This window comes from Salmo salar, chromosome 10 (genome assembly GCF_965601325.2).
Source record: "Salmo salar chromosome 10, fSalSal1, whole genome shotgun sequence".
NCBI classification, from domain to species: Eukaryota; Metazoa; Chordata; class Actinopteri; order Salmoniformes; family Salmonidae; genus Salmo; species Salmo salar.
In genome coordinates, this window is record NC_138300.1 from 79,748,922 (window position 1) to 79,765,002 (window position 16,081).

Genomic DNA, 16,081 nt, shown 5'->3' on the forward strand with positions numbered 1-16,081 from the left:
TTTTTAAATCTGGCAAGTTGATTGCGTTCAAGAGATGTAAATCTATAATTCTTTAAATGACAATATAATATTTTACCAATGTTTTCTAATTTTAATTATTTAATTTCTGACGCTGACTTGACTGCCGGTTATTGGAGGGAAACGATTTCCTCAACATCAATGCCATATTAAAACGCTGTTTTTGGATATAAATATGAACTTGATAGAACTAAAAATGCATGCATTGTCTAACATAATGTCCTAGGAGTGTCATCTGATGGAGATTGTAAAAGGTTAGTGCATCATTTTAGCTGGTTTTATGGTTTTGGTGACCCTGTCTTTGACTTGACAAAACATTACACACAACTCTTGTAAATGTACTGTCCTAACATACTCTAAATTTATGCTTTCGCCGTAAAACCTTTTTGAAATCGTAAAACGTGGTTAGATTAAGGAGATGTTTATCTTTCAAATGGTGTAAAATAGTTGTATTTTTGAAAAATTTGAATTTTGACATTTATTTGGATTCAAATTTGCCGCTCTTGAAATGCACCTGCTGTTGATGGAGTGCACCACGGGTGGCACGCTAGCGTCCCACCTAGCCCCAAGAGGTTAATGGGTAATCATACTTTGCGATGAAAGGGGATGCGATACTCTGAAAAATAGGCTAACGTTACAGGTCAGCGCCATCTTGGAACAATCGCATATCACATCTAGTCTTGTACACTATTGTCAATAATCCCTTACCTTTGGTTGTCTTCATCAGAAAGCACTTCCAGGAATCCCAGGTCCACAACAAATGTATTTTCATTCGAAAAAATTACTCCTTCATGTTCCAAGAGCTTGTTCTTGTTAGCGCGTCTGAAGGCTTATCCAAATGCTTCGTCGGCCACGGGACAGCCATTTCGAGAAAATGCATTTTTTTCCCATTTAGGTTCGTTCAAACATGTCAAACGTTGTATAACCTGTTGGGTCTAGGGGGCAGCATTTGCACGTCTGGATAAAAAAAATGTACCCGATTTAATCTGGTTACTAATCCTACCCAGTAACTAGAATATGCATATACTTATTATATATGGATAGAAAACACTCTAAAGTTTCCAAAACTGTTTGAATGGTGTCTGTGAGTATAACAGAACTCATTTGGCAGGCAAAACCCTGAGACATTTTCTGACAGGAAGTGGATACCTGATGTGTTGTATTGACTTTAAACCTATCCCATTGAAAAACACAGGGGTTTAGGAATATTTTGGCACTTCCTATTGCTTCCACTAGATGTCACCAGCCTTTACAAAGTGTTTTGAGTCTTCTGGAGGGAGATCTGACCGAACAAGAGCCATGGAACGGTGATGTCCCATTAGACACCTGGCGCGCTACTTCATGTTGGGTACCCTCGTTCCAATACGTTATAAAAGACTATGCATTCGTCCACCTTGAATATTATTCATGTTCTGGTTAAAAAAGGCCCTAATGATTTATGCTATACAACGTTTGACATGTTTGAACGAACGGAAATATATTTTTTCCCCTCGTTCATGACGAGAAGTCCGGCTGGCTTACATCATGTGCTAACGAGACGGAGATTTTTGGACATAAATGATGAGCTTTTTTGAACAAAACTACATTCGTTATGGACCTGTGATACCTGGAAGTGACATCTGATGAAGAGAATCAAAGGTAATGGATTATTTACATAGTATTTTCGATTTTAGATCTCCCCAACATGACGTCTAGTCTGTATCGCAACGCGTATTTTTCTGGGCACAGTGCTCAGATTATTGCAAAGTGTGATTTCCCAGTAAGGTTATTTTTAAATCTGGCAAGTTGATTGCGTTCAAAAGATGTAAATCTATAATTCTTTAAATGACAATATAATATTTTACCAATGTTTTCTAATTTTAATTATTTAATTTGTGACGCTGACTTGACTGCCGGTTATTGGAGGGAAACGATTTCCTCAACATCAATGCCATAGTAAAACGCTGTTTTTGGATATAAATATCAACTTGATAGAACTAAAAATGCATGCATTGTCTAACATAATGTCCTAGGAGTGTCATCTGATGGAGATTGTAAAAGGTTAGTGTATCATTTTAGCTGGTTTTATGGTTTTGGTGACCCTGTCTTTGACTTGACAAAACATTACACACAACTCTTGTAAATGTACTGTCCTAACATACTCTAAATTTATGCTTTCGCCGTAAAACCTTTTTGAAATCGTAAAACGTGGTTAGATTAAGGAGATGTTTATCTTTCAAATGGTGTAACATAGTTGTATTTTTGAAAAATTTGAATTTTGACATTTATTTTTGGATTCAAATTTGCCGCTCTTGAAATGCACCTGCTGTTGATGGAGTGCACCACGGGTGGCACGCTAGCGTCCCACCTAGCCCCAAGAGGATAACATAAATCTTCAGGGCGTTTTTCAACAAGAGAGCCAATAAGATTCGAGGGGGACGATTGCATTGTGTTTCAAAACGTTTCAAAAGGGGAGGATAACCAGGGGTGCCGGCGTCATAATGGTGATGGCCCTCTCCGTGTGACCACGTTCCACAGCGTCTCATTCATTCAGTTTTAACAGTAGAAGGCTCAAACCACTTTGTGAAGACTGGGGACATCTAGTGGAAGCAATAGGAAGTGCTCAATGAACCATAGCTCACAGTGTGATTAATTGGCAACGTGATGAAGTTCAGTTTGCAATTCAGAATTCCACTTCCTGTTTCCATCTGTCTCGGGGTTTTGACTGCCATATGAGTTCTGTTATACTCACAGACACCATTCAAACAGTTTTAGAAACTTTAGGGTGTTTTCTATCCACAAGTATTAATTATATGCATATCCTAGCTTCTGAGTTTGAGTAGGAGGCCGTTTAAAATGGGCGCTTTAGCGCCCCCTATCCTAGGGGAACGCCAAGAGGTTAAATAAACGTGAACATGGAAAAACAATAAACAAAAAAAGAGAACGACAGACCGACAGTTTTACAGGCTAAGTACATACATACAGCAGTGCAAAATCAACTACCCACAAAATAACCAAACCAAACACACACCTCTATATAGGACTCTCAATCAGAGGCAACTAGAAACACCTGCCTCCAATTGAGAGTCCAACACCCAATCCTAAACAGAAAAACTAAACTAGACAGAACATAGAAATACATACACAACACAAACCCTCTGCCACGCCCTGACCAAAACTAATACAATTACTCCCTCTGCTGGTCAGGACGTGACAGTACCCCCCCCCCCCCCCCTAAAGGTGCAGACCCTGAATGCACCTCAAAAGAAAAACACAGAAAACCCCAAAAACCAACAGAAAAATCCCCCTGAACTACAGGGAGGGAAGGGAGGGTGGCTGCCTACACCCCCCCTCCCCAACCCACCTATCCTGGAGGTGGTTCTGGTTCCGGCCTCCTGCCCTCCAGGTTGTAGGCAGACTCATTGGGTCCGGGTCGTAGACAGACTCAAGTTGTGGCTCGTGGGCAGGTTCCCTCCTTTCCATGCTCTAGGCAGACTCATTTACCACACAGTTAGTCAATTTCAGTTCTCAGTCGTAGGTAGACTCCTTTGGTTCCGGGTCGCAGACAGACTCACCCGGTTCTGGGCCATAGGCAGACTCCCTCGATTCCGGGTCGCAGGCAGACCCCTTCGCTTCCGGGTCGCAGGTAAACCCCTTCGCTTCCGGGTCGCAGGCAGACTCACCCGGTTCCGGGTCGCAGGCAGACCCCTTCGGTTCCGGGTCGCAGGCAGACCCCTTCGGTTCCGGGTCGCATTCAGACTCACCCGGTTCCGGGTCACAAGCAGGCCCCCACGGTTCCGGGTTATAGGCAGGCTCCCTCGGTTCTGGGTCGCAGGCAGACCCCTCTGGTTCCGGGTCACAGGCAGTCTCCCTCGGTTCCGGACTAGACACTGTTGCCGGATACTCTAGACTGCACACTGTTGCCGGATACTCTGGACTGCACACGGGTGCCGGATACTCTGGACTGCACACGGGTGCCGGATACTCTGGACTGCACACGGGTGCCGGATACTCTGGACTGCACACGGGTGCCGGATACTCTGGACTGCACACGGGTGCCGGATACTCTGGACTGCACACGGGTGCCGGATACTCTGGACTGCACACTGGTGCCGAGCTCTTGAGGCTGGGCCGACGCACTGGAGGCCTGGTGCGTGGGGCTGGTAGAGGTGGTACCAGCCTGGGAACACGCACCTCAGGGCTAGTGCGGGGAGCGGGAACAGGCCGAGTCGGACTGGGTTGACTCACTGGAAGCCTGATGCGTGGTGCTGGTACTGGAGGTATCAGCCTGGGAACACGCACCTCAGGGCTAGTGCGGGGAGCGGGAACAGGACGAGTCGGACTAGGCTGATGCACGGGAAGCCTGGTGCATGGTGCTGGTACTGGATCTGCCAGACTGGAAACACACACCTTAGGGCTAGTGCGTGAAGCGGGAACAGGATATATTGGACCATGAAGGCGCACTGGCGGTCTCGAGCGCAGCACCGGCTCCACCCTTCCTGGCTGGATGCCCGCTTTCCCCTGACAAATGCGGGGCGCAGGTACCGCGCACACCGGCCTGTGAATACTAGGCCTCGACGCCGTGCACATCACTCCAACGCACGGGACGTGACTAATAATAGGCTGCCCCCAATAAGCACGGGGATTTGGCTTGCGGCTCAATCCTGGCCCTGCCAAACTACCCGTGTGCCCCCCCAAAAAAAACTATTGGGGCTGCCTCTCCGGCTTAAACGCCAGTCGTGTTCCCCTGTAGCGTTCCCGGTCTTCGCTCCATTTTCTCCCTGGGCCCTCTCCGGCCATAATCTGTTCCCATGTCCATTTCTCCCGTTGGTCCAACTCAAATTCCCTTTGCTCCTCAAAGTCCACCTGTTGCTCCTTCCTCCACTGCTTGGTCCTTTTGTGGTGGGTAGTTCTGTCAGAGTCTTCTCTTTCATCTGACGATATGTTAAAATCACTGTCAGAAAAGGTGGACCAATACGCAGCGGGTTGTGTGTTCATCATGATAATTTATTAAATAAACGTGAACACGGAAAAACAATAAACAAAAAAAGAGAACGACAGACCGACAGTTTTACAGGCTAAGTACATACATACATACATACATACATACATACATACATACATACATACATACATACATACATACATACATACATACATACATACATACATACATACAGCAGTGCAAAATCAACTACCCACAAAATAACCATACCAAACACACACCTCTATATAGGACTCTCAATCAGAGGCAACTAGAAACACCTGCCTCCAATTGAGAGTCCAACACCCAATCCTAAACATAGAAAAACTAAACTAGACAGAACATAGAAATACATACACAACACAAACCCTCTGTCATGCCCTGACCAAAACTAATACAATTACTCCCTCTGCTGGTCAGGACGTGACACAGGTGAACTTAAAAACATAAAACATGACTGGGAATATACTCCAGTTAGATTTTACTCATAAGAATTTCTAGGGGTGCCAAAGATTGTGGCACACATGTTTCGAAGAAAAATATTTATGTATTTTATTTAACTTTTTTTTTCAAACACTTTACTTAAAATAAAGGTTACATTTTTGTGAATATTTTGAATAAAAGACCAAGAGGATAAGCAGCAAATAATGTTTTTTCACAGCCCATTTTGCGCATATTTACCAAGGGTGCCAATTTTAGTGGAGGGCGCTGTAGCTAACCAACCAGGTTCAATGTTAGCTAGCTAACATTAGGCTATAGCTAGCTAAGCAAATAGCTCTGAGATTCAAATAATAAGGTCATACACTTAACATTAGCTAGCGAGCCAGCTAACGTTAGCTAGCTAGCTAGGTAAACAATGAACCATAATCAAAACTCATAACTCAAAACTGCATAAATCTGCAGGTAGCTAACCAACCAGGTTCAATGTTAGTAAGCTAACATTAGGCTATAGCTAGCGAAGCAAATAGCTCTGGTATATGAATAATGTAATACGCATAATGTTAGCTAGCAAGCCAGCCAGCTAATGTTAGCTAGCTAGCTTCCTGTCGGATGCCATGGTTGCCCATAGTTTGAAGATATAATCCGGAAGCTATCATATTTGAATTCCACTGATTTCAAAACTCAGTCCTCCAAAAAGTGGAGAGCAGCGCTTGTGCAGTTTTAATACACAATACATAAAAAAAGCTGTGTTAGACAGGATTACCTAGACATACTGACCTGCTCAAATAGAGAGAAGCATGCTATATGGCAGTCCAATCCAAACTCATCTCTCGGCATGTCCAGCCCACTCATTATCTCAGCCAATCATGGCTAGAGGGAAGGTTGCTGACTTTTTCTTTGGCTAAACCATCTAGGCTCATAATTTAACCATTTTATTTGTATTTACAGATGGCATACAAGTTTGTTATTAAGGCACATACAATTTCACATGTTCAGGAAGGCATTTTGATTAACAAAGAAAAAGTTTACATTGAAATGGATCTCCTGTGAAGTAGTGACCCGCGACATTTTTTATTTATTTATTTATTTCACCTTTATTTAACCAGGTAGGCAAGTTGAGAACAAGTTCTCATTTACAATTGCGACCTGGCCAAGATAAAGCAAAGCAGTTCGACAACATACAAAAACACAGAGTTACACATGGAGTAAAACAACATACAATCAATGATGCAGTAGAAAAAAAAAAAAGAAAAAAAAAGATTATATACAATGTGAGCAAATGATGTGAGATAAGGGAGGTAAAGGCAAAAAAATGCCATGGTGGCAAAGTAAATAAAGTATAGCAAGAAAAACACTGGAATGGTAGATTTGTAGTTTGAAGAAAGTTCAGAGATAAAATATAAATAATATGGTGCAAAGGAGCAAAATAAATAAAATAAATAAATACAGTAGGGGAAGAGGTAGTAGTTTGGGCTAAATTATACATACGCCTAGTTTCCTAAAATGGGTCACACTTAGCTGAAATCTTGGTACAGTCAAAGTTCATCTTTATTTTAACCGTTGTGAAAACATCCCTCACAGCACTTGCATGTACTTTTAGTAATGTGATATCATTATTTCAGCACCCAAAAAATGTACAACATCTACAATCTGTTTACAAGAGTTATAAGCATGTCGAAGGTTGCAAAGCTACTGTACCGGAAAGTTAACGGAATGTTCTATAATTGTGGTAATTAAGGCAATCTATGGTAACTTTGGTAATTTATACTTGAATAACAAAAAAAAATTGTCCATATTGTCCATGAGTTTCTAATAGATAGACCATATGGTTCAAGAGAAAATAGCCTAATTAATGAAGAAACCATCTAATCGACAATGGCTTTATTTTCAATTAACTTTGCAACTCTTCCAACTATTGACTTTTTCCACAACTACCACTAGTTTGGCTGCAAAACATTTACAACAAAGACATATTGACATCGTAAAATAAATAAAAGTGTGTAAAAAGAAATATATAGAGAATATTTCATGCTGAACCCTTCTTATTAAACACCAATGGTATTCATTAAGTTGATGGTTTATATTTAGTATAATGTTTTACAGCTTCGTCATTCTATTTTCTATTTTTAAATAATCTTATTGGATTATTTAATGTATTTCACACAAAGGGCCAGGGATAATTACAGACAACTGTGATCATCTGAAGTACCCAAAAGGGCCACTAGATGTGATAAATTACATAAAATCTTTGAAAGTTACCAAAATTCTGGTAGTTTACTGGTAAACTTTGAACATTTCCAGTAATATACCAATTACAGAGCTCAGCTGTTATTGACATTGTGTGGACACTGGCAGACATTGAGAATGGAAGAACATTGTCTCGCAAGGTGTTCTTTTCCCAAAATCTTGCTTCAGGTCATCACTGAATTGAATGACTTCATTATTTGAACTTTGTGGGACACAGCAGTTGGAGTCCAAAAGTCAGTCTATAGATGATCAGTAGTACCCTAATCCCTCAATGAGAACTTAAACGACTATGGCTGCATCTATAAATGACTACATTCAGCTTTCTGTTTCAAGCAGTCATGGACATTGTTAACTATTGACCTGCACTAATAAGAGTAGGAAGGGCTCATGCGCCCAAGAGTTCTAATGCACTTATTTCCTAACAATTAATTAACAGACTGAAGAAAGGTCCCTAGAGATCAAATTAATATTGGTACCTGCCCAACGTCTTTGTCACAGAGGGGACAGACAATGTACAGATTGCATTCAGAATAGGGGTAAGACAAATGAAATAGACATCATGGGAGCAGATATATTTAGGAAGTCTGTAACTTGTTGTTGTCCGAGTCTAGATACCAATTTTATAAAAAGAAGAAGAAAGAAACACCATAGGCAAGTTAATGACATCAAGGCCTTCTGTGGCAGACAACATTAGATTACACTCTTAAAATGAAGTGCTTTGTAACACCAAAACTAGTGCCAACTGAGCTTTCACCAACTTGAAGGAGAAGAAACATGAACTTTGCTGGAGTATTGAAACACATCATCATGAGATGTTTTAAAACATTACATGGTGTGTTGTAACACCACTTAATCAAGTATTGTGCAACACCTTGCCAGGGACTGGGAGCACTGGCAGAAAAGGTTGAAAACACAATTTTGGTGTTTCGAGGCTTGTTTAGTATAGAAATAAATACCTTCTCTTTTGGTGTCGTGTCCTCTCTCTAAAGCTTCTACACACCATTATGAGGTTTTGAATCCTGTCTTCTTCAGAATTAGATCCCTTTGTCTGAACTCCGATCTTCAGTGGGGAGAGGGGTGACATGTCTAAGACGGGTGCATTACCGTTAGACCACAGGCTCTGCACGACTTACATTTTTTTAAACATTTATTTTACTAGGCAAGTCAGTTAAGAACAAATTCGTATTTACAATGATGGCCTACGAACAGTGGGTTAACTGCCTTGTTCAGGGGCAGAACAACAGATTTTTACCTTGTGAGCTCAGGGATTCGATATAGCAACCTTTCGGCTACTGGCCCAATACGCTAACCACTAGGCTACCTGACGCATTCATTCCCTTCACCCCAGAATCATTTCTTACATTGTGCCTGTGTGGTTGAGTGGGTAAAATGTCAACGAAATGTACCATCTGTACCCCCATTCTCATCGATGGGGCTGTAGTGGAGCAGGTTGAGAACTTCAAGTTTCTTAGCGTCCACATCACCAACAAACTAACATGGTCCAAGCACACCAAGACAGTTGTGAAGAGGGCACGACAAAACCTATTCCCCCTCAGGAGACTGAAAAGATTTGGCATGGGTCCTCAGATCCTCAAAAGGTTCTACAGCTGTACCATCGAGAGCATCCTGACGGGTTGCATCACTGCCTGGTATGGCAACTGCTTGGCCTCAGAACGCAAGGCACTACAGAGGGTAGTGAGTACGGCCCAGTACATCACCGGGGCCAAGCTTCCTGCCATCCGGGACCTCTATACCAGGCCATGTCAGAAGAAGATCCTAAAAAGTTTCAGAGACTCCAGCCACCCTAGTCATAGACTGTTCTCTCTTCTACCGCACGGCAAGTGGTACCGGCACGCCAAGTCTAGGTCCAAGTGGCTTCTTAACAGCTTCTACCCCGAAGCCATAAGACTCCTGAACATCTAATAATCAAATGGCTACCCAGACTATTTGCATTGCCCCCCCCCCCCCCCCCCCCCCCACTCTTCTTTGCTGCTGCTACTCTCTGTTATTATCTATGCATAGTCACTTTAATAACCATACCTACATGTACATATTATCTCAATTACCTTGACTAACCAGTGCCCCCGCACATTGATATTTCTCTGTACCGGTACCCCCAGTATTATAGCCTCGCTATTGTTATCTTACTGCTGCTCTGTAATTATTTGTTACTTTCATTTATTGCTTTTATAGGCCCTTATCATCAGTCAATATTTAGGCCATAAAGCATTTGCATTTCTAAACCATTGATTGTATGAAAAACACAGTTTTTGCCTGTTAGATGATCTGAAACCCCAAAAAGTGTTTTCACAACGATCTCTTAAAAACCCCAATATTCAGGTTGAAGAACCACTTTGGGTGTTTCAGAGTACTTTATTTATATTTTAAAACACATTCTCTGCATTAAAACACTTACATTGGGTTTACATTCAAACACCAGATCTCAGCTTAGGTGCACCACTTGTCATGGTTTCATTACACAATCATGGTGTTTTGAGACTTTCTATTCTTAGTTGTTACGAGCCGGCTCTGAGTTCGCAACAAAAGGGAGACAACGTGGAGACAAGGAGTATCAAAATATATATTTATTAACTAAAGTAACTAAATAATTAACAATGGCGTGTGTAAGTGAGTGTTTTGCATACCTGAATGTAATAATGCAGTGTGTTGAAAGGTGCCAAAGCAAATAACCAAAAAGCCACAAAACTACACAACCAAAATCAACAAAGTGTCTGCATGGAGAGAGTCTCCTCCATGAATGTGGAAGAGGTGCCTTTATCCTGGGACACACCCGGATCCAGGTGTTTCCCATGTAGCTGACGACCCTCCCAGCTCCGCCCACCGGCATCCCAACAAGGAAACAAGAACAAAAAGAGAGAATACGGCAGACAGAGCGGGAGGGTCGTCACACAGTGTACAATGTTGTAGTGTGACTTCTGATGAATCTTTCTCTGAATGACCCAGTGGTGGGGTCAATTCATCACTTCATGAAATGGAAATGGCCTATTATTGAATTTTTTCCCACCTTTATGAACAGAAATTCAATCAATTTCATTAATTAACTGTTGAAATTGAATAGATCCCCGACCTTGAATTGATCCCAGCCCTAATGCAGTGTCTACCTCCATCTAGTGGTGGATAATTTGGTGTCTTACTGTAAGTGAAAGAGGTTCAGTAAAATAAGTAACTGAAAAATTGGCCATACCATCTTAAACAAAATACCATATTCTAATCAGCTTGTTAGTCTGTATGGTGACATGTGGCATGTCCGTGGTTGTCAATGTCAGTGATTTAACCAAGTAGGAGTACTGATATAAACCCTGGTCCCGCCTATCAGTCCAATTTCATCTTAAAGGCAAAACTCCTACTTTCAAACTCCTACTCTGAGATGCTTTATGAACATAGGCCCAGGCCTCATTGACCAAATAAGATGAAAGTAATTACGTAAAAAAAAAAAACTCTGCAATTGCAGTGTTCAACACAGTAAATGTAGTCCATTTGCATTGTTCGGACAAAAAACAAAACAAATATCAGTTTTATCAGTTTGGCGTCATGATTGTAAGGTGTCCCGATATATTTTCCAACTGTCCCGATATCTGGTTTTAATGTCCATTCTAGAATGCCCTAGCCAATCAGAAACATGTCATCAACAATGCGGTGGTATAAAAGGGTTATAAAGAGTTTATGAAGGCTTTTAAGTCTTTAAATGTAATGTTATAAATCCATTGTTATATCCAATGTCTACTCTAGATAGTGATGATTTGGCTAAAACCTCTGACTGAAGTGTTCCAGGCCTTGTAGATGAAACACTGACCTACAGTATGATGAGTCCATGACAGAGAATGGCCTCATTGTGCCCACCATATTGTTCTGATGTCGGCTTCATGAATGCAGCACAGAATCTACTTGTGATGAGAATGAATGAATAATCATCAGCCCACATGTTACAGTCACCACCTGGAATGACATGACCCATCTGAGGTAGAGAAGAATACAGTGACGAATCAATCTTGGTACTGCACAGAAGAGGCCTAGGGAAAGGGAGGGGGAGTGGTGGATGTCTCAAAACTAGGGTATTTCCTTTCTTAATTTCCTCTGTTCAGCCCATTCTCTTGTCTTGTCTTAATGACATTTTCTCTGTCTGTCTTTGTTACATAATCCACTAGCTTTAGTCTGTGAGCGTTGAACCACAAACAAAACAACATTAGTGGAAAATTGTGTGCCCTCCACCACTATTTCTGTCAGCCTTGTATGTGTGCAGGTCAAGTCGTGTGTGCATGTATGCGAGATAACGAAAGATGGTGAAGAGGTCAAAAGGTGTGTGTCCGTGTGTATGCATGCGGTGTGTGTGTGAGTGAGAAAGCGAGAGAGAGAATATTGTGGCCACCACGTGGTCAGACTTATGACACAGCAAGTCTCTCCACACTAATGTTAGTTAGTGTCGTATCCTTTGGGCTCCTGAGTGGCGCAGCGGTCTAAGGCACTGCATCTCAGTGCTAGAGGTGTCACTACAGATCTTGGTTCGATTCCAGGCTGTATCACAACCGGCTGTGATTGGGAGTCCCATAGGGCGGCGCACAGTTGGCTCAGCGTTGTTAGGGTTTGGCCAGGGTAGGCCGTCATTGTAAATAAGAATTTGTTCTTAACTGACTTGCTTAGTTAAATGAAGGTTAAATATAAAATGAAAAAAGACCCAACATGGTCCAAACACAGTTGTGAAGAGGGCATGACAACACCTCTTCCCCCTTAGGAGGCTGGAAAGATTTGGCATGGGCCCTCAGATCCGGAAATAGTTGTACAGCTACACCATTGAGAGCATCTTAACTGGCTGCATCACTGCTTGGTACTGCAAGGCACCTGAACGCAAGAAGCTATAGAGGGTGGTGAGTATGGCCCAGTACATCACTGGGGCTGAGCTCCATGCCATCTAGGACCTCTACACCAGGCGGTGTCAGAGGAAGGCCCTAGAAATTGTCACACACACTACCTACACTCCAGCGTAGGCTGCTGAGGGGAGAACGGCTCATAATAATGGCTGGAATGGTATCAAAAACATGGTTTTCATTGGTTTGATTTCACTCCATTCCAGCCATTATTATGAGCCGTTCTCCCCTCAGCAGCCTCCACCGCCACACTCACACACTTTCACACTCTTCACATATGCTGCAGTTACTCTGTTTATTATACATCCTGATTGCCTAGTCAATTTTACCTCTACCCACCCTCTACCATTACCTCAATTACCGCAACTACAGTTGAAGTCGGAAGTTTACATTAAAACTTGTTTTTCAACCACTCCACAAATTTCTTGTTAACAAACTATCGTTTTGGCAAGTCGGTTAGGACATCTGCTTTGTGCATGAAAAAAGAATAAAGGTGAAATATATATATTTTTTTAATTACACAAGTCATTTTTCCAACAATTGTTTACAGACAGATTATTTCACTTATAATTCACTGTATCACAATTCCAGCTTGGAAAATTCCAGAAAATGTCGTCATGGCTTTGGAAGCTTCTGATAGGCTAATTGACATAATTTGAGTCAATTGGAGGTGTACCTGTGAATGTATTTCAAGGCCTACCTTCAAACTCAGTACCTCTTTGCTTGACATCATGGGAAAATCAAAAGAGATCAGCCAAGACCTCAGAAAAAAAATTGTAGACCTCCACAAGTCTGGTTCATCCTTCGGAGCAGTTTCCAAACGCCTGAAGGTACCACGGTCATTTGTACAAACAATAGTATGCAAGTATAAACACCATGGGACCATGCAGCTGTCATACCGCTCAGGAAGTAGATGCGTTCTGTCTCCAAGAGATGAACGTGCTTTCGTGCGAAGTGCAAATCAATCCCAGAACAACAGCTGCTGGAGGAAACAGGTACAAAAGTATCTATATCCACAGTAAAACAAGTCCTATATCGACATAACCTGAAAGGCCGCTCCACAAGGAGCACTGCTCCAAAACCACCATTAAAAAAGCCAGACTACGGTTGGGGACAAAGATCGTACTTTTTGGATAATTGTCGTCTGGTCTGATGAAACAAAAATAGAACTGTTTGACCTTAATGACCATCGTTATGTTTGGAGGAAAAAGGGGGGGGGATTGCAAGCTGAAGAACACCATCCCAACAGTGTAGCACATGGGTGGCAGCATCATGTTGTGGGGAGGCTTTGCTACAGGAGGGACTGGTGCACTTCACAAAATAGATGGCATCATGAGGGAGGAAAATCATGTGGATATATTGAAGCAACATCTCAAGACATCAGTCAGGAAGTTAAAGCTTGGTCGCAAATAGGTCTTCCAAATGGACAATGACCCAAAGCATACTTCCAAAGTTGTGGCAAAATGACTTAAGGACAGCAAAGTCAAGGTATTGCAGTGGCCATCACAAAGCCCTGACTTCAATCCCAAAGAAAATGTGTGGACAGAACAAGGAGGCCTACAAACCTGACTCAGTTACACCAGCTCTGTCAGGAAGAATGGGACAAAATTCACCTAACTTATTGTGGGTAGCTTGTGGAAGGCTACCCAAAATGTTTGACCCAAGTTAAACAATTTAAAGGCAGTGCTACCAAATAGTTATTGAGTGTATGTAAACTTCTGACCCACCAGGAATGTGTTGCAAGAAATAAAAGCTTAAATTAATCATTCTCTCTACTATCATTCTGACATTTCACATTCTTAAAATAAAGTGGTGATCCTAACTGACCTAAGACAGGGAATTTTTACTTGGATAAAAAGTCAGGATTTGTGAAAAACTGAGTTCAAATTTATTTGGCTAGGGTGTATGTAAACTTCCGACTTCAACTCTGCCTCGCACCCCCACACATTGACTCGGTACCTGTTCTCCTTTTATAGAGCCTCGTTACTGTTTTTTTTGTGTTACTTTTTTCTTCTTATTTGCAAATTTGTCTTACTTTTTAACTCTGCATTGTTGGGAAAGGGCTCGTAAGGAAGCATTTCACTATAAAGTCTACATCTTGTACTTGGCGCATGTGACATTTTGATTTATACCTTTTTAACAACACAAATAAACACACAAGAGGGGCTGCTAGCCTAACAGATTAATGATTTGCTAATACCTCATTGACAGGGTTTAAGCAAGGGCCAGGTGGCACCTGGTAGGACAGCCCCCTCAGTTAAAGTCTGTCCATCTGTCGATCTCTCTTCCTCCCCTTTTTATATGTTAGATGGAAGACATGGAGGGCACTTTGAGGCAAATCTACACCCCAGGGGGTATTGAGGCTCAGTTGTTGAGGTGACTGAAGGACTGTGCAGTGTGGTAGCATAAGGCTAGAGGACATTAAACCTGAAAACATGAGTCATGTTAGTCATGCCCCCATGTTCAAATTATGATATAGCTTTTGGACTTGTTTTAAAACTCGAATATATCCATATTGATAACAATTGAACTCACTGACCTCAGTGTGTTTGAGAGAGAGAGAGAGAGAGAGAGAGAGAGAGGGGGGGGGGGGGGTGAGAGAGAGCGCAATTATAAGAAATATCAAGTATTTGTGCCCAAAATGTAATAAAGAAGTAGGCTATATTGTTCATATGTAACATTGTATCCCTCTCTTTAAAAATATGACAACAGCAGTAGCTCCTCCCTCATAAGTAACAAACACCAGTCCCTGCCCAGCTCCACGCGCAACCCCTCAGTATACTGCATTCATGTTACAAAATCCACTGGGAAATAGGGCTAGACCATTTCATAGTTCTGGATATTTTGGCATCCTCGTTATATTCTAACATCAGAACATTTAAAGACGACAGGCAACATCTTTTTTTTATGGAAATTAATTTCGTTCGGGAAGCCCTGCTCTTCAATTGTATATTATTTGTATATTTCTCCATGACCCCTATCTTCATTGGAATGGTTGTTCCTTTACACTGCCATGTTGGATGGATGTATCGATGTTGCAGCTGGAGTTCCGAATGAAAGTTTAGAATTTGCACTCTGCAAAGATTGGGGTTCCCACGGTTTAGACAAGGCGCCTGGGTCATGGAGGTTGTTATCCAACAACCAGGATCCTGAAATATTTCATTTTGCAGACCTCTACCATTGAAACAACGTCATGAGATGATCCGGTTGCAGGCCATGGCGACCAAAAGCTGCACGAATTTGATGTAATGTTCAAGAGTAAAACAGTTCATTTTGTTCATTGAGAAGTTATTTACGAACATGAATAGCCATTCTCAGCAGCGGCGGGTTGGAAATATTGGCTCCATACTCCTCACCCCGCAAGAGAACGAATGCCTATTCAACTACCTGGGCAGGAAATGCAATGTAAGTTGTCTTGTTTAAGACCGTGCCACGCTCTCAAGTTCACGTGCAATTTGTCTACCTGCACCGTTGCAAAAAGAATGTGTTAGGCTAAATGTTAGTGTTATGTAGGCTAACGTTAGGAAAT

General features: G+C 41.9%; 1 protein-coding gene across 2 annotated transcripts in view; it reads left to right on the plus strand.

Moving 5' to 3' along the window:
* The first annotated feature begins 15,312 nt into the window (after positions 1-15,312).
* Positions 15,313-16,081, plus strand: part of wasla (WASP like actin nucleation promoting factor a) — a 29,136-nt gene continuing 28,367 nt past the window's right edge. For both annotated transcript variants that reach the window (XM_014124582.3, XM_014124584.2), the window contains exon 1: positions 15,313-15,957. In XM_014124582.3, the coding sequence (XP_013980057.1) occupies positions 15,853-15,957 (105 nt within the window). In that variant the 5' untranslated portion in view covers positions 15,313-15,852. The remainder of the gene's footprint in view (positions 15,958-16,081) is intronic.